The sequence below is a fragment of the Simochromis diagramma genome, unplaced genomic scaffold, assembly GCF_900408965.1.
Source record: "Simochromis diagramma unplaced genomic scaffold, fSimDia1.1 OVJJ01000747.1, whole genome shotgun sequence".
Taxonomy (NCBI): Eukaryota; Metazoa; Chordata; class Actinopteri; order Cichliformes; family Cichlidae; genus Simochromis; species Simochromis diagramma.
The window spans coordinates 217,072-237,050 of NW_024386897.1; the positions used below are offsets into that span (position 1 = coordinate 217,072).

Here is a 19,979-nt window from a genome sequence, read left to right on the forward strand (position 1 = left end):
AACATTAACAGGATGCAGACTGACATCTAACAAATAGATAAAGACACACACACCTCTGAAAGTGCGAGACAAAATCTGATTCTTTGTCCTCATGTAAATACAGAAAATCTTCTGAATCTGAGAATCTTCACTTAGCAGTTGTAAAAAAAATAAAAACCCTTGGTTCTCAGGGATCCATGTGAATCGCTAATCATGTGGATGAAAGTCCAAAAAATCCCCATGTGGACATAGCCTGAAAACACTCCTCTTCACATATCATAAACAACTCTGGTCATGTGATCATGTGGTTGTAGGAAGGCTCCTCTTCCTCAGAGGATCCACCTGTGCTTCCTCTCCTCTCTCCTCCACCTGTGCTTCCTCTCCTCTCTCCTCCACCTGTGCTTCCTATCCTCTCTCCTCCACCTGTGCTTCCTCTCCTCTCTCCTCCACCTGTGCTTCCTCTCCTCTCTCCTCCACCTGTTACAGTGAGGGAACGTCCTCCATGATGGAGGAGCTGCTGGAAAGTGCTGAGAGTTTCCTCCAGAGTGAGACCTCTGTCACAGTTCAGAGGATCTACGGCAGCAGAGACCTTCATGGACACTAAAAGTCTCAAACACACAACAACAACATCACACTGACTCCACTCTGACATCACTGATCAATAATCAAAGAACACACAGATCAAACTGATTGATCAGCCATCAGAGGAGTCGGATCAATGGAGCTGCTTCTGTTCCTGATGTCCCCTGTTTGATCCTGGACCTGAACTCTCCCTGCAGAGGAGACACAAGACAGTCAGACACACACACACACACACACACACACACACACGCACGCACACACACGCACACACACGCGCACACACACGCACACACACGCACACACAAACCTTTGACTTTGAGCAGCACAGTTTTGTATCTGTAGATCTGTGTGCTGTCCACTTCACATCTGTATTCTCCACTGTCTCTCTCTGTGGGGTGTTTCAGGGTCAGACTGAGGTCTCCCGTTTTCAGCAGGTCTTCATTCATCTGTATTCGGTCCACATAAACTTGGTCCTGTTTTTCAGGCTGTTCAGAGCCATTTTGATACACATAAACGGTCCTGAATGGTTTATAATGTCTCCACTCCACTTTAGAATCTTCAGGTAGGTTTTCTTTTGTTTTGAATGGCAGCGGGACAGACTCCACCCCCTCCTCCACCTCTACCTGACAGACTGAGAGGACAGCAAACACATTATGAGCTGTACAGACAGCAGCAGCAGGATTTCACAGTTGAAGAGAAAGCTGGAGTACAGAAGCACAGCAGGACATAACAGAGGACGGAAATCTAGAAGATAAAAGCAGCTTTAGAGCTAATTGAGATGATCTGAGTCTAATATTGCTGTGATCTATTTATTCACATTATAAAAAAGTACATCTTTATTATTTTTATTTATTAAGTCTATTTTTAATTCAATTCTATTTATATAGCACCAAATCACAAGAACAGTTGTCTCAAGGTGGTTTATATTGTAAGGTGACGATCTACAATAAGATGAAGAAAAACAGAGAAAACCGCAACAATCATATTAGCACTGTGGCGATAGTAAAAAACAAAGAAACCTCCTTCAGAACAAGGGGGGGGGATTTGACCAGTTTGGGTGAGTTTGTATGTACGACACTGACCTTTGACTTTCAGCTCCACTTGTTTCTTCATCAGGATCTTTCTATACCAGTTGTAGACAGTACAGGTGTAGATGCCACTGTCCCAGTCTGTGGGGTATTTTAGCGTTAAAGTAAGATCTCCAGCTTTGATGAGACCTTCATTCATCTCTGTTCGGTGTCTGTAAAAACGATGCTGTAATTCATTAAGGTCAGAGGTGTTGTGATACACCTGGACCTTCCTGTTGTCCTTGTCTGTCCACTCCACTTTAGCTTCTTCAGGCAAAGATTTGATACTAAAGGGAAGCTTGACAAACTCCTCTCCTGAATGCACCTCCTGCTGGTGAACTGAGGGGACATCAAAGAACAACATGAGCTGGTTAGACAGCAACAGCACTGAACACAGTTTTTTCCTGGATGAAGTGAAATATTATGGACATCCCAAAAAGTTGATCTGTTCATCTGGATGTAGAATTTTCAGTGGGAGAAATGTTTTGTAACTAATCCAAGTGTCAGCTGACTGCAGGTTTCCCCAATCTTATAAACAGTACATTTGCATAATGACTGAAACCAGATCACTGAAGGAACAATGGGCTGGAGGTCAGTTTATGATCACAGATATATATGATCATAACGACTGATCAAAGACCATGAATGTGAATGGCTGCAATCACAGCATTGTATGATGGTGAAAGATGTACCCTTAGGCCGATGGTCTTTCCCTTTTCAAATGGTCTCCCTGACTCTGCGCTCAAACCAGCATTCCTCCCTGTCAGGATGTGTACATCTTCATCATTGAAAGAATTCAATGCAATTTTACTTATATAGCACCAAATCACAACAAAAGTCGCCTCAAGGCGCTTCATAGATACAGAGAAAAACCCAACAATCATATGACCCCCTATGAGCAAGCACTTTGGTGACAGTGGGAAGGAAAAACTCCCTTTTAACAGGAAGAAACCTCCGACAGAACCAGGCTCAGGGAGGGGAGGCCAACTGCTGTGATTGGTTGGGGTGAGAGAAGGAAAACAGGATAAAGACATGCTGTGGAAGAGAGACAGAGGTTAATAACAGATATGATTCAATGCAGAGAGGTCTATTAACACATAGTGAGTGAAGAAGAAACACACATCATGGGAATCTCCCGGCAGCCTACACCTATTGCAGCATAACTAAGGGAGGATTCAGGGTCACCTGGTCCAGCCCTAACTATATGCTTTAGCAAAAAGGAAAGTTTAAAGCCTAATCTTGAAAGTAGAGATAGTGTCTGTCTCCCGAATCCAAACTGGAAGCTGGTTCCACAGAAGAGGGGCCTGAAAACTGACTAAATGTGGTTATTCCAGCTAGACATTTGTCAAAGATGGGAAGATACCTAAAAGAAAGTTCCAGGCGATCCAGGAGAGAAGTACAAGTGCTGCCCAAGCAAAAACCTGTAGTGATCCTGTACGTGTCAGGAATATCAGAACAGTTGAGACACACTTTTCCTAAACATTGCATCTCTGTGGCTTTTAAACCCCAAAACACACTGCGCCCAAAATTGGTCCACCCCAAGGATTGGGTCCCCCGACACAAACAGAGTAACATAGTGTACGCTGTTAAGTGCCAGGAGGATTGCCAGGATTTATATACATCGGGGAACCTAAACAACATCTGGTGAAGCAGATGGCACAACACAGATGAGCTAACTTATGAGACCAGGACTCTGCAGTCTATTTACACCTTCCTACCTACCTGCACACTCTTTCAATGTACACATCTTGGACAGGGAGGAACACTGGTTTGAGCGCTGAGTCAAGGAGGCCATTTGAAAAGGGAAAGACACTCTAAGGGTAGATCTTTCACCATCTTACTTTGATTTCCTAACCTGGAGGATTGACCATGCATTAAGACATAATGGATGTCCAAAAAGGGATATGGAACAGTACTAAAGGACACATCAAGGAATGCTGCATGGCAATGAATGCTGTCTGTATGCTCATAGCATGAATGTTGTTACTTCACTGGAAGCTCACTGCTAGATAGAAAGTCATGTGTGTGAAGACAAAGAAAAAGAAAGATGAAGGCTGGCAGGTGGAAACAAGTCCACAGACTGTTGGTGCTGCTGTGTGGGACTCCATTTTTTATTTAGCAAAACCTATAGGTTTTAAGCCAAAAATGAAAAAGACACTTTTTGATACAATTACTTCATTTTCTGTGTGAGTCTGTTATTGTGGAGGAATTTTTGTCCACTCTGTTGCATCAGTTCATTGAGGTTTTAGGGCATTCATTTATGCATAGCTTTTTAGAGGTACCTCCACAGCATTTTAATTGAGTTAAGGACTTGAATTTGACTGGGCCAAACCTCAGTACCTTTGTGTTTCAGCCATTCTATTATAGATTTCTTGATGTCCTGTTGAATAACAACATTTTGCTCATGCTTATGATGTCAGACAAATGGCCTCACATTTGATTATTGAATATAGAGGAGTTTATGGTTTTGTCTGTCCAAAGAACATTGTTCCAGATGTCTTAAGGTTTATTCAGACCAAATTTGGCAAACCGAAGAGAAGTTCTCTTTAGAGAGAAAAGATTTTGTCTGAGCTTAAAAAATTCAGACACACCAAAAAAGTCAATTGAAATTACAAGGAAGTGAGTCCAGCTTGTGTTCAATTTTACAAGTGGTTATACCACATATTAAGTTCAGTTATATTGCACCAAACAACAGTCACTTCAAGGTGTTTACAGTCACTTCAAGACCTCTTTAAGTAGTTGCCTCTTTATGTATTGTTAGGTAATACTGTTTCAGCCTAGTTCAGCCCAAAACCTTAACAGAGCCTCCACCAAGTTTTCAGTGGCACCATTTCAGACTTACAGGCAAACAGTAGATGGATCAACTGAAAGTCCACATGGATCTCTCAGGTGTTGTGCCAGATTTCTGCTGGATTTCTGTTCTTCAGGATATTACTTCCGGATAGTGTTTGTTTTGTAGACCTGCCATGTACCTTAACTTCCATATGTCCCGTTTCCTCAACTGTTTAAAGGTGACACTGCACACAATGCCTAGTTTTTGATTTATAAGCCATTACGAATGATGTTGTTGGTGCAAAAATACTATTTTATGGCTGTAGAAATGTTAACATTTTGTAGAAGTCAACAAAGAAACTGGAACATTTTGTCTTTTTGCAAAATCTTGCTAACAACAAAGTGCCTAAAAATACAAATTAGAATTTGTTCTTTGCCAAGTTGACAGTTTGGTGTGCACACAAGATTGAGTCATTCCTTGAAGGACGAATTTGTCGACTCCTTCAAATGCGTCCTTCATTTCCCCAAACTACAAGTGTAACTTAAATAAAGCTCACACCTTACTTGAATTTTGATGCAGCTTTTCAACTGATGTAGTTAGACTGTGTGTGCGTACTTTTGTTTTTGTTTTGTTTTCTTTGATTTTAACTTTTTTTTATTTTATATGGAAGGTCACTTACTGTACTTGTATGCTGCTTTATGTTATTTCTTACCTATACTGTTCTTTGTTCGATGGCTGCTTTGTTCTTAATCACCGATACTTGTACATATCTTTTTGACTTGTAAGATCTGCATTGCATTTGTTAGTTTGTACAATAAAAAAAAAAATTCCCCGAATTTGAAGGATGGGTCGTGTCGCTATCGGATCCGTACCGGAAACCCGATCAGTACCCCGCATGCGCGAAAGGTGTCTACTTCCGGTCGAAGCATTTTACGATAGTTACGGGTCAGAGTATCTGTTAAGATGTTAAGAATAATAAGTATCTCTTAAAATGTTTTCAATAATGAAACATTTCAATATAATGTAGACAAAAATGAAAAATAAAAAGATAGTTACGGATCAAGACTCAGCAATCCTTACTGCACATGTGTAAAGTTGGACCGTACAAATCGGGTCTACCTGATCCGTACCACGCATGTGCGACGCTTTTCTTCTTCTTCTTTTCGTTTAATGGCAGTTTATTCCCCAGTGTACGAGGATACCGCCACCTGCTGACCGAGCGAATGAACCCTATTGTAAACTAAATTAGCGTCATTACAAAACGTGTGTTAAATTTGATTTAGTGAAAGTCGAGTGTGTTTATGCTTGACTGCGTGGAGAGGATTGATTGGAATAGTGATGATGATGTCTGCTATCACTTTCAATTGTCAGTAAACACTTCATCTGGCTGATGAATCTTCACGTGACATATTACAAAGTCTGTATTATTAACTCTGTAATTATTTGCCATTCTTCTTATTTTACGGCGCTGTTGTTCAATCGGGGAACGCTCTCTGTTGAGGAGAAAAGCATGAATTTGTTTGCATACGGATTATCCATTGTTTAAATGTCCCGGTAGTCGAAAAGGAGGCAGAGCTGTTGAGAAATGCTAGGAGCTAACTGGGCGCTAACCATGTCATTCAAATATATTGGGCCTTTCTCAATATGCGTACTTGTGCGTACTTGCGTTCTCGTGTACTCGGTCTCCGACTGATGACGTATCACAAGTACTGTTCTAATTCGAAGTACGCATCAAGCCGAGAATGCGAAAAAGTCCTGATGTGTTCTCGCTCCGCCTGTTTTATCGAGCATGCATCGGTGGTGACTTGTGTGGACTTGGTACAGCTAAATATCCCAGAATGCATTTCGTCCAAAACTCAAACGCGGCAATGGCGGACGAGCGGAGCTAAAAACTTTTAATTATTACTCTTTCTGGGTCACAAAATAAACTTTTAAGTTATTTTCAAGCGAGAATGCAGCTGTGTAAACTTCAAACATCTGCTAGATTTATCAAGATATCATATATTTCCAAACGCGCTCCGACGTTTTCGGAGACGTCTGTGACCATAGCAGACAGCGAGGTCGAGGATTATTTGAGCCAGCGAGAACGGCGGACTTCCGGCACATCGTTTTCAAACCCCCCCCCCGTGGTCTTTTCGCTACTCAGGTTAAACAAACCCCAGCAGCTGTCTATTGTATTGAGTGTCCACTAAAATAAAAATAAAAGCATTCTAACATCTCACCTGCTTGTTTTTATTAAGGTATGTACACGTATGTACATGTACACTATTTTTATTAATAGAGATTTCACTACTGAGGTTAAACATGATATATAAGTCACTTAAACCAAACATTAACATTTAGAAGTGATCTATTTCAGTGTTTCATTTGTTCCTGAGTAAACCGGTTTGGCTGTGATTAAAGTTAAGCTTCATTACTCACAGTTAAATTAAGAAGGGGCGGCAGTAAAAACTCTGGACCTGTGACATCATCAAGTACGCTGGTGTTCCAATTGTACAAATCGCGAGTCCGTACTCCCGTATGTACTCGCCGGGAACGCGAGTACATACTCGCGTACTTGAGAATTGAGAAAGGGCCAATGAGTAGCTGTGTCCCAAAACGTCGGCTGCATCCTCCAGAGGCCGCATTTGAAGGCCGATTACGTCACAGCCAGGCGACGAAGGCTGTCCCAATTCGTCAACTCCTTCAAATGCGGCCAACAAATGAGTCCTTCATTTCCCCAAATTTGAAGGATGGGTCGGGTGTGTCCTTCGTGGCCCACCATATCCCAGAATTCATATCCCAAATTTAGGCTGCCAACAATAACCCTAACCCTAACCCTGCCGCTACTAAGTTTTAAAATTAGTCTTATTAATCTTTCTGGGTCGCAAAATAAACTTTTAACATATTTTCAGGCGAGAAAGTAGCTGTGTAAACATCAAATATCTGCTCGGTTTATCAAGACATTGTATATTTGCAAAAGTGTTTTCGGAGACGTTTTCAGAGACGTTTGTTACCCACCCGTTCGATAGCAAGCTGGGGGGTTCAATGGTCACTCCAGCCGGCGAGAGCAGCGGACTCCCGGCTTCGTCGTTTTCAGACCCCCGCTCTTTCGCTACTCAGGTTAAACATGATATATAAGTCACTCGGATAACTTAAAAATGTAATTGTTTGCCTTTTTTCGGAGTTTTATTTGTTCCGGAGTTTGGCTGAGATCAAAGTTATTAGATTATTAGATTAAATAAAACTTTATTAATCCATCGGGTGGGTTTCTCCGGGATTTTCACACAGCTGAATAAACGTTAAACAGAAAAATTATTAAACAGAAGTGTGAGATGGTTGAGAATTTACGCCAGTGTCCTGTTATATTTTAGATAGCAAGGAGACAGCAGAGTTTATTAAACTCCACCAAGACAGCGGTGACGCAAGTCTGAAGGCTAGACCGTCCAATTTCACAACCTCGCACTTCCGGCCTTTTCGAGCCATACGTGCATATGGCTGTGTGCCATAATATGCACGTATGGCACACAGGCCAGATCTCTTTCTACGTCTGACTGAATGAATGAATAATTATTTAATAATGGAAATTATATAATTATATTGAGTCTGTTGTTATTGAATCAGACTTTTGAAGAGAAGAAAATGAGGAAAGGTTTAAGGTGACAGTTACTTCACAGACTATGTTGAAGCTGCCTCGATCTACTTGTCTCATCTCTGACTTGTATGTTTGACGCTGACCCTTGATGTTAAAGTACAACATGGAAAAAAGTTAAAAGTGGATGAAAAGTCAGAGAGACAGAGAGAGAGGGATGATAAAGTGTAGACATCAGGTGATGATGGGTCAACAATGATTGGATATCCAGAGAAAAACAGGATGAGAGAGAGAGGAGGGATGCAAATGAGCAGATGAGGAAACTTTGGAGCTGTTTCTTCCTCTTTTTCTTGCGATGAACAGAAGAAATCATTTGACTGGACTCTAGGAGTTCACAGTGATAAAATATACCAAGTAAGGCAAGAGGAACAACGACATCCTGAACACTTTACATTTCTCTACTCATTTTTACCTTGTTGGATTATAAATTTAGGAGGATTTGCATTTTCATCGTTTCCTACTGGAATATAACTTTAAAGAACTTGACCCGTTTCCTAGGCAAGGCATGGCAAGGCAAATTTATTTGTATAGCACAATTCAACAACAAGGTGATTCAAAGTGCTTTACAGAGACATTAGAAACAAAAATAAATAAAAAGCATGATTTAAAATTGATTAAAACAAGCAAACTAACTAACTAATTAACAAACAAACAAAACAGTATATAAAATCAAAACAGATAAAATCAGAACAGTAGATAAAATCAGTAGTTAATGTAAGTTTTGAAATTTAAGCTCAACTAATTAACAAACAAACAAAACAGTATATAAAATCAAAACAGATAAAATCAGAAATAGATAAGATCAGTAGTTAGTGTAAGTTTTGAAATTTAAGCTTAAGAGTGTGGATTTGGTGCTTTATTCAAATCCAGCTGAGAACAGGTGAGTCTTCAACCTGGATTTAAATAAACTGAGTGTTTCAGCTGATCTGAGGCTTTCTGGGAGTTTGTTCCAGATATAAGGAGCATAAAAGCTGAATGCAGCTTCTCCGTGTCTGGTTCTGACTCTGGGAACTGTTAAAAGACTGGATCCAGATGACCTGAGGGATCTGGAAGGTTCATACTGGGTCAGGAGGTCACTGATGTATTTTGGTCCTAAACCATTCAGAGCTTTATAGACCAGCATCAGAACTTTAAAGTCTATCCTCTGACGGACAGGCAGTCAGTGTAAAGACCTCAGAGCTGGACTGATGTGGTCCACTTTTTTGGTCTTAGTGAGGACTCGAGCAGCAGAGTTCTGAATGAGCTGTAGTTGTCTGACTGATTTTTTAGGTAGACCTGTAAAGATGCTGTTACAGTAATCAAGCCTACTAAAGATGAATGCATGGACTAGTTTTTTCCAGGTCCTGTTGAGACATCAGATCTTTTATCCTTGAAATATTCTTGAGGTGATAGTAAGCTGATTTTGTTATTGTCTTAATGTGTTTTTCTAAGTTTAGGTCTGCATCGATCACTACACCCCAAATTTCTCGCCTGGTTTGTGGTTTTTAGATGTATAGATTGAAGTTCTCTGGTGACCTGTAATCGTTTTTCTTTGGCGCCAAAGACTATTACCTCAGTTTTGTTTTTGTTTAGCTGGAGAAAATTGTGGCACAACCAGTCATTGATTTCCTCAATGCATTTACCAAGAGCCTGTACAGGGCCTTGGTCTCCTGGTGACATTGTGATATATATTTGTGTGTCATCTGCATAGCTGTGATAGTTTATTTTGTTGTTCTTTATAATCTGTGCCAGTGGGAGCATGTAGATGTTAAACAGAAGGGGTCCCAAGATGGAACCTTGGGGAACTCCACATGTGATACTTGTCTGCTCAGATGTGAAGTTACCTATTGATACAAAGTATTTCCTGTTTTCTAAGTATGTTTTGTACCAGTTTAGTACAGTTCCTGAAAGACCTGTCCAGTTCTCCAGTCGTTTGAGTAATATGTTGTGGTCAACTGTATCAAATGCTGCACTGAGATCCAGTAAAACTAAGACTGACATTTTTCCACTGTCTGTATTCAGACATATGTCATTAAACACTTTTGTCAGAGCGGTTTCAGTGCTGTGGTTCTGTCTAAAACCTGACTGGAAGGCATCGTAGCAGTTATTCTGTTTTAAGAAGTAACTGAGCTGTTGAGAAACTGCTTTTTCAATGATCTTACTTAAAAATGGGAGATTTGAGATCGGCCTGTAGTTGTTCATTTGTGTCTTGTCAAGATTGTCCTTTTTCAGTATAGGTTTGATTACAGCAGTTTTTAGTGATTCTGGAAACACACCTGATAATAAAGAAAAGTTGACGATCTGTAACAGGTCTGACTCTAAAGTCTTTGAGACCTTTTTGAAAAAACTTGTTTGCAGGACATCTAAACAGCAGGAGGAGGAGTTCAGCTGACCTAAGATGTCCTCCAGGTCTTTGCTGTTAATAGGTTGAAACTGTTTCATGGTGTTTAAACAGTTTTTTGGTGGACACAGTACATATCCTGGATCTGCTGTTGATGTACCAATTGCTTGTCTAATTTTTTGGATTTTTTCTGTGAAGAATTTGGCAAAGTCATTGCAGGCCATGGTCGAATGAAGTTCAGCTGCCACTGACACAGGAGGGTTTGTTAGCCTGTCAACTGTAGAAAATAAGACCCGAGCATTATGGCTGTTTTTAGTGATGATGTCAGAGAAGTAGGACCTCCTTGCACTCCTCAGTTGTAAATTATAATTGTGAAGTTTCTCTTTATAGATGTCATAGTGAACCTGGAGGTTTGTTTTTCTCCATCTGCGCTCAGCTTTCCTACACTCTCTTTTTTCATTTTTCACCAGTGTGGAGTTTCTCCATGGAGACTTTTTCCTTCCAGAGATAACCTTCACCTTAATGGGAGCAAAAGTGTCCATTACATTTAACATTTTTAAATTGAAGCTATTGACGAGCTCATTGACTGACCCTCTGGACAGGTCAGGTGTTAATGGGAAGACCTGGTTAAAAATTGCACTACTGTGTTCAGTTATACACCGTTTTGTGATCACTGTTGTTGATATATTTGTGTGGGCTGCAATTTTACTTTCAAAGAAAACACAGTAATGATCAGACACGCCCACATCAGACACAGTAACCTTTGAAATGCTCAGGCCCTTGGAGATCAGTAGGTCAAGAGTGTGTCCTACTAGATTATTCCCACACAGAAATTAGCACAGAATAAAGATCATAACAAAATCAACATTAACTCCAATGAAATCCTTCATTCAAAGAGTCTAAAACATGGACATTCCCTTTTTAACCCTTTGTGAAACAGTAAAGGTAAAAACTTGAGTATCAGCCCACATTAGTATAAATTATGGAAGAGATTAGGGCTACTGGGGGAAAAAAAGCGGGCACGTCTTTTATTGTTCCCTTTTCCAGATTTCTGGAAAAGACCCAAAAAGATGCGCCAATTTGATTTTTTTCACTGTCTGATAGGTTTAGATTTTATTATTGTCATTTGTATTAGGAAATATTTAACCATATATGCTTAGAGGTGTATAATCAATTGTGTAGTGATAGGATGTGTGATCTTTAGCAGGCTGCAAAGGCTTGAATGCACACCTACATCCTGGGAGCATCGAAAGAGGTCGTACCTTGTCTTATTGTTTTATGGTAGGATAAACGTAGCTGGACTTCCAGACCAGCAGGTTTAGGGAAGTCTTTATGGGGTCACACTCTGACCCCCCCCCCACACACACACACACAGTATTCTTTGTTCACATGTATACCTATGTAAGATGTTATACATTAATGACCCTATGCATATTCATGTAACCACAATAAAAGGAGTGCTACGGGGAACCTGGCTGAGAGTCTGACGGAGGATAAGTGGGTGGAACAACACTTGGCTCCAGGCAGGTCTCCCTCATGCATGAGTGACCCAAAGAACTTTGGTGACTTGTGTCTTGCTTTTTGCTGCGTAGCAAATTGTCCTTAATGTTCCAGCGAATAGGTTTACGTTACAAACCTATCACTGTCCCTAATCCTCTTCTGTAGTAAATAGCTGTTACAGATTATTTTAGCCTTTTAAAACTTACAAACCCTGGGGCCTACTCTCCAGGCCACTAAAATAAACCCAGTCATAATTCCAAAAGCACTAAACGAGAGGGGAGCTGCTGCAATGGGTGTGGGTGGTAAATTCTGGGCCTCCAGGGCTAATATGACATCCTGGGTTTTTTTGGTTTTGTTTGTTTGTTTTTAAATCAGAGTACGTGATCAACACCATTCAAGGTAAATGTAGCTTCTAGATGTAGGTCCAACAAATGTACTTTTACCAAACTTCTGTTATTAAGTGTGCACTGACCTTTGACCTTGAGCATCACTTGTTTCTTCATTAGGACATTTCCCTTTTTGTTATAGACGGTGCAGGTGTAGGTTGTTAGGTCATTGTCTGTGGGGTACTCCAGGGTCAGACTGGCGTCCCCAGTTTTCAGCAGGTCTTCATTCATCTTAGTTCGGTCTCTATAAATCTGGTCCTGCTCATCAGGCTGGTCAGAGCCGTTCTGATAAACGTGAACCTTGTCATTATCACTGTCTTTCCACTCCACTTTTGCATCTTCAGGCAGGGGAACTTTGGCTTTGCAGGGCAGCAGGACAACATCGTTCCCTGAATCCACTTTGACAACCTCGGGGACTGAGAGGACAGCAAAGCACAACATGATGACATCAGAAGCAGTAACAACATGGCATATGTACTAACACGGCTAGGAAGCTAATATGGTAACCAGGGGCGGAGCGTGGGGGTGGCTTACTGGGCTTAAGCCCGGGTTGTTTTGTCAGAAGCCCGGGGTCTTTTGGAGTGTAATTTTTTCATAGTTAGATGCCTGGCTGACAACTGTATAAAACAAAAAGTACACACAATATTCGAAGCACATAGTGCACACCGTGGGAATTTACGACTGTGCGTGAATCCCCCCTGATATTGGTATGATCCGAGCTCAGGCACTAAGCGACTGAGCAAGGGGGCGGGGCAGCTGCTGCCTGTGAGTGCACTGTTGTAGAGATGGAGCCAGCCATACTAAGGAGAGCTTAAGTTTGACCAGGTACCAAAGCAAATCATTCATACCGTACAAATAATGTAAATATGACGGTGCATCACGAAAGATTGATATCAAACTGATCACTTGACCAATATTATGTTACTTGCTCTTCAAGTGAATCAACAAATGGCGAAATGAAAAGCTGAACAAATGCTATTTTTTTAGAGAGTCTTAGCTTACGTGTGTTTATTTCATATTTTCAGTTCTTACCCTCCCCGACTAAATCGGTTTCAGTAATGTACTGAAATATAAGAATGGACATAAGGAGCTTCTTCCAAAGAAAAAACTCAGGTAGATGTTATTTTATATATTATGCTTTGTATGTTGTTCAGTATATTTCTATGCAAAACAAGAGGGATTTCAGTACACAGCAGGATATTCACATTTGTAACCAGATATTTACACTTTAGGGAGAAAACATAAAACATTTTTACTGTACAACATCAATTTAGAGTAAACTTTTGTTTTAGATAAATATTGAAATATATTTTGAATTAGTTAAATGTCAGAATAAAGAGACAGAGCTTCTATTTTTATCACTTTCATCAAATGTAGGAGTACATATACACTAAGTTTATTGTTAATTAATAAGAAAACTGCAGACGATTCATTCTGAGCTGAAGAAGCTTCTGATAGGTTAGTAGAGTCCATGTGAGTAAATTGGTGGCACAGCTGTGGATGCATATAAGGCAAAACACAGAGCCTGTTTCTGTGACATGGAAACATCAAGAGATGTCAACCAAAACACCAGGAACAGAACTGTGGAGCTCCATAAGTGTGGCTCAGTTTGAATACAATTTGGTGCCATTTGCAATTAAGAAATACAGATAGTTTCTGTCTTTACTCTTAAAGTTAACAAATATGTTTTTTATATTTATCAATCTAAAAAAAATAAACATTTAGTCTGATTTGATGTTACAATTAAAAAAGTGTTTGTGTTTTGATCTGAAGAGTTTGTAAATATCTGATTTCAACTGTATATTTGATGATTGTCAGCACAAAGAGGGAGAGAGAGGAACAGAGATGAACAAGAGCAGGTGAGACACACATGTTAGTCAAATGGTTGTTTACCAAAAGTATCACTGTATCATAGGTCCTCATGTATCTCATACCTAGTGTTTCTTTTTAGGTTTGCTATTTTTCAAATTCTACATTTATCAAGTTATGCAGGCTTGTTTGCACAACAAGGCTAAATAATTATATAAACTTTTCTCAATCTAAATAGTGGACTTTGGTAGAATTAAAAAAACAAGTGTAGTGCAGGTATATGATGATTTTTAGTGCTACTATCATCTAGTTCTGATTCTGGTTCTGTCTTGGTTAAATCCCAAGTAGTCCTGATTTTGAACTGTTGTAGTCCTGTTTTAATTCTGGATCAGTTCTGGGTCTGGTTGAATTGGGGTTTAGTCCTCGTGTCTTGATACAGCCCCGACTTTGTTCTGCCTTGCTGCTTAATTAAAAAACTAGTTTAAGGTGTCCTGCACATGTGATATATATTTTTCCCTATATGAAGTCATCCTTTTTTGAACAAAACTCAAAACAGAGCCTATTAATCTTTCAGTCATTTCTAACCCCCCCCCCCCCAAAAAAAAAACAAAACAAAAAAAAAAATCCCACATGCATATTACCCTTTAGGGCTAAGCCCCGGGTGTTTCAAATGTCTGGCTCCGCCTCTGATGGTAACCCTGATTAGCATCTTCATTTTAACTCACTGAATCTTCTTGAAAGACTTCAAACTGGTCAAACACAACAATGCACCAGTCTCACTAATAAATATATTCAGCTGTAAGGATAGCAATGTTTGATCCAAATCTTTATCTCCTGATTAGTTTGAAAGTTCCTGATTGGCTCTGTTACATGCTATGGGGCTAGGTGGTGTCGCGGTTCGAATTTTGAGGAAGAGACATACGACTGAAAGTCCATAGTGGGTCAACACAAATTATTTTATTTAAAACACATATATTCGGTGAAGATAGGCTCTGCAAAACAATCAGGCTCCATCTCCCCCCTTACAATAGGTGGTTGTGATATTTATACTTATGATGACCAGTAACTCGCGTCACTAAAACAGAACAGTTCCTCCAGATACATCTATTTATTCTACTTGTTAGACTTAAACAACACTTGCAATCAGTTTACCCAGACAGGCTATGTCTGTGTCATTAATTTAAGTACATGACCTCCCTCTACCTCATCTGTTACCGGGCAAACATCCACAGCACAGGGCACACGGCCTTTATTTCCTTTCTTAAACAATCATAGAAAACATTTGTTAAAAAAAAAATAATATATATACATACATATACATATACACACATACACACACAGTGGGGCGAAAATGTATTTAGTCAGCCACCGATTGTGCAAGTTCCCCCACTTAAAATGATGACAGAGGTCAGTAATTTGCACCAGAGGTACACTTCAACTGTGAGAGACAGAATGTGAAAAAAAAAAATCCATGAATCCACATGGTAGGATTTGTAAAGAATTTATTCGTAAATCAGGGTGGAAAATAAGTATTTGGTCAATAACAAAAATACAACTCAATACTTTGTAACATAACCTTTGTTGGCAATAACAGAGGTCAAACATTTACTATAGGTCTTTACCAGGTTTGCACACAGTAGCTGGTATTTTGGCCCATTCCTCCATGCAGATCTTCTCGAGAGCAGTGATGTTTTGGGGCTGTTGCCGAGCAACACGGACTTTCAACTCCCGCCACAGATTTTCTATGGGGTTGAGGTCTGGAGACTGGCTAGGCCACTCCAGGACTTTCAAATGCTTCTTACGGAGCCACTCCTTTGTTGCCCGGGCGGTGTGTTTTGGATCATTGTCATGTTGGAAGACCCAGCCTCGTTTCCTCTTCAAAGTTCTCACTGATGGAAGGAGGTTTTGGCTCAAAATCTCACGATACATGGCCCCATTCTTTCTGTCCTTAACACGGATCAGTCGTCCTGTCCCCTTGGCAGAAAAACAGCCCCATAGCATGATGTTTCCACCCCCATGCTTCACAGTAGGTATGGTGTTCTTGGGATGCAACTCAGTATTCTTCGTCCTCCAAACAGGACGAGTTGAGTTTATACCAAAAAGTTCTACTTTGGTTTCATCTGACCACATGACATTCTCCCAATCCTCTGCTGTATCATCCATGTGCTCTCTGGCAGACTTCAGACGGGCCTGGACATGCACTGGCTTCAGCAGCGGAACACGTCTGGCACTGCGGGATTTGATTCCCTGCCGTTGTAGTGTGTTACTGATGGTGACCTTTGTTACTTTGGTCCCAGCTCTCTGCAGGTCATTCACCAGGTCCCCCCGTGTGGTTCTGGGATCTTTGCTCACCGTTCTCATGATCATTTTGACCCCACGGGATAAGATCTTGCGTGGAGCCCCAGATCGTGGGAGATTATCAGTGGTCTTGCATGTCTTCCATTTTCTGATGATTGCTCCCACAGTTGATTTTTTCACACCAAGCTGCTTGCCTATTGTAGATTCACTCTTCCCAGTCTGGTGCAGGTCTACAATACTTTTCCTGGTGTCCTTCGAAAGCTCTTTGGTCTTGGCCATGGCGGAGTTTGGAGTCTGACTGTTTGAGGCTGTGGACAGGTGTCTTTTATACAGATGATGAGTTCAAACAGGTGCCATTCATACAGGTAACGAGTGGGGGACAGAAAAGCGTCTTACAGAAGACGTTACAGATCTGTGAGAGCCAGAGATTTTCCTTGTTTGAGGTGACCAAATACTTATTTTCCACCCTGATTTACGAATAAATTCTTTACAAATCCTACCATGTGAATTCATGGATTTTTTTTTTCACATTCTGTCTCTCACAGTTGAAGTGTACCTCTGGTGCAAATTACTGACCTCTGTCATCATTTTAAGTGGGGGAACTTGCACAATCGGTGGCTGACTAAATACTTTTTTGCCCCACTGTACCAAAATTAGGGGGAATTTACGACGGTGCGCTCTGTGCTTCGTGTGTTGTTTTTGTTTTATACAGTTGTCAGTCAGGCCTCTAACTAACAAATTACACTCCAAAAGACCCCATGCTTCTGAAAAAATGACCCGGGCTTAAGCCCAGTAAGCCACCCCCCCGCTCCGCTGATGTTTGACTCCAAATCTCCCGAACACTATGTCGATTTGAGAACGCAGGACCGAAACAGCGAGACCAAGACCGAGACCAAGACAAAAGTCCGTCGAGACCAAGACAAGACCAAGACCACGTAAAAGTGGTCTCGAGACATCCAACTCTAAGTAACATAGATTATGAATATAAAAAATATTTCATCTCGACATCTCACAACTGGGTATCATATGAAATGCAAAATAAAAACAAAGTAGTGCTCTGACCTTTGATCTGTATCAACATCACTGACCTCTGACTATCAGCTCGACATCTTTCCTCACTGGGCTTTTTCGTAACCCGCTGTAGACTGTGCAGGTGTAGGTGTTTGTGTCTTCATCTGTGGGGTATTTCAGGATCAGACTGAAGTCTCCAGGTTCCAGTAGGTTTCTCTTCATCTTTGTTCGGTCTCTATAAATCTCGTCCTGTTCTCCAGGCTGATCAGAGCCGTTCTCATAGACGTGGACCTTCCTGTTGTCACTGTTCTGCCACTCCACTTTAGCATTGTTAGTTGGGGGAAGAATGATTTTGCAGGGCAGCCGGACAGACTCCACCCCTGAATCCACCAACACCTTGTAACCTGAGCGGACAACAAAGCACAACATGATGACATCAGCAGCAGCTGTGATTGTCACATGACCTCCCTGTCCCCTCCTTGTCTTCTAGTCTCTGTCAGATTGTGTCTCAGGTTGTTCCTGATGTGTTCCTGACTCGTTCTTTGGTAACTAGTCTGCAGCGTCCTGTAAAGTGCTGCAGACATGTTGGATGAAGAGCAGAAGAACAGACAGACTGAGCCTCCACAGTCGGCCATGTCTCACACACATCAGCACAGAAACCATGAAGATCTCATGTGTCTGAACATCTGAAGCTCTCCACCACATGACTGAGCACAACTCAAGGAGGAACATTTACTGAAGCTGCTGCAACATTTACTGTCAGCACATGTTTCCATGTCAGCTGCTGTTTACCACCACAGAAGAAGAACAGCTTGTCCACATGCAGCCTCTGTGTCAGATCAATGCAGTGAAGCACACACACTGTTTAGTAAAGTCATGTTGTGGAGCTGTTTCACTGATCAATGACTGAGTCTGAAGGAGGTTTTCTGACTTCTGGAACAAACCTGGAAGTTTCTCTTCAGCTCTCTGCATCAGCTGTTTGTAACTCTCAACTCTTTCAGCTTCTGGAACAAGTTTGTGTGAGCCGCAGTCAAGGAGCCACCAGAGGACACCTGCTAACCATCGGCATTATGGGTAGTGTAGTAGGAGACACTCACCTGACATGAAATAGTGCCGGAAATGATATAAAAGACAACAAGAAACCACAAGAAGAACCAGGAGAACCAGGACAGCTATGGCCCAGGATGGAAATGGTTCTGTGGAGAAACATTAAAAAAATGTGACTGACCTGTGTCCACAATATTGACCTCTGACCTGTATATAGATCTCTGACCTTTGACCTGCAGCACTACTTTCTGTCTCAGGATGTCTTTGTCCCTGTAGACGGTGCAGATGTATCCTCCACTGTCTCTCTCTGTGGGGTGTTTCAGGGTCAGACTGAGGTCTCCAGTTCTCAGCAGGTCTTCATTCATCTTCGTTCGGTCTCTGTAAACTTCATCCTGAGTCATAAGGTCGTCATTTCTGTTAGAATACTCATGGACTGTGATGAGTCCCACTTCAGAGCAAGTCCACTCCACTCTGGTGTCCTCAGGCAGGTCAGGTGTTGTTTTGCAGGGCAGGATGACAGAGTCTGACCCTTCCTCCACCTTCACCTCCACCTGCTGGTCTGAGAGGACAAGAAACCACAATATTAACCACAGAACTAGAACCCCAAAAACTTTATTCTGTTCATCTGGACGTAGCATTTTCTGTGTGAGAAATCTATCCAAGTGACCTGTAATTATTAATGTGGTTATAAGTAATAAGATCCATAAACTAAGCTTATTTATGAGATGCTACTACAGTTAATAAAAGATCATGGTGAAGTTTCAGGTTAGCACAGAAACACAGATTTTGACACACTTAGAAAAAACCATCTTGAATGTTTCATGTTGAGTGATGAGTAAAAAGTCAGCTGGCAGTTATAAATATATGTAAAGATGTGTGTGCTTAACCTCCCTGACATGAACTCACCTCTCTGACCAGAAGCTGAATTAAATATATCTCAATGAATAAATCTCCAACGGTTGTAGCAGCAAGATCCCTTTTTACTGCTTTGTTCTCACGTTTTGCTTTTTTCAGTGAAGTCAAGTCTACAAACGTTACTGCTGGTTTCATCGAGACTTGCAGAATCATTTAGGAAGTGCTTTTCTTCAGTTTGACCTCTGACCTTTGTCTGCAGTACTAACATGACCAGTAATTACAACATTTGTTGGAGTTTTTCTGCTAACCTTTGACTTTCAGCTGGATATCTCCAACTCTCCGTTCATCACTTCCAGCACTGATGGAGCAGGTGTAGATGCCACTGTCACTCTTTGTGGGTTTTCTCAGAGTGAGGCTGAAGTCTGAAGAGTCCAAAGCATCCGGTCTCATTGATGTGCGTTCTCTGTAACGCTGGTTTTGTCCTCTAAGATCATCTCCTCCTTCGCCTCGTTGGTGTACAGATTTGGGGTCGAGGTCACTGCGAGTCCACATCACTGTGGGATCGTCCTCAGGTGTAATACTTGAAAACAGACATGGCAGCAGGACAGACCTTTCCCCCTCAGTCACCTCCACCACCACAGCCAGAGCATGCTGGGAAACTGGAAGGACAGAAAATCAAATCAAATGAATGTTGTGGGTTTGACCCAGTGTTAATATGAGT

General features: G+C 41.2%; 1 protein-coding gene across 1 annotated transcript in view; it reads right to left on the reverse strand.

Annotated features, from left to right (window-relative positions):
- LOC120735044 overlaps positions 1 to 19,979 on the reverse strand; it is a 146,092-nt gene that overhangs the window by 77,689 nt on the left and 48,424 nt on the right. Inside the window, exons 5-8 of the mRNA XM_040034208.1 lie at positions 17,434 to 17,760; positions 12,325 to 12,654; positions 1,644 to 1,967; positions 1,029 to 1,192 (exon numbers count right to left, since the gene is read on the reverse strand). Coding sequence (XP_039890142.1) covers positions 1,029 to 1,192; positions 1,644 to 1,967; positions 12,325 to 12,654; positions 17,434 to 17,760 — 1,145 coding nt within the window. The remainder of the gene's footprint in view (positions 1 to 1,028; positions 1,193 to 1,643; positions 1,968 to 12,324; positions 12,655 to 17,433; positions 17,761 to 19,979) is intronic.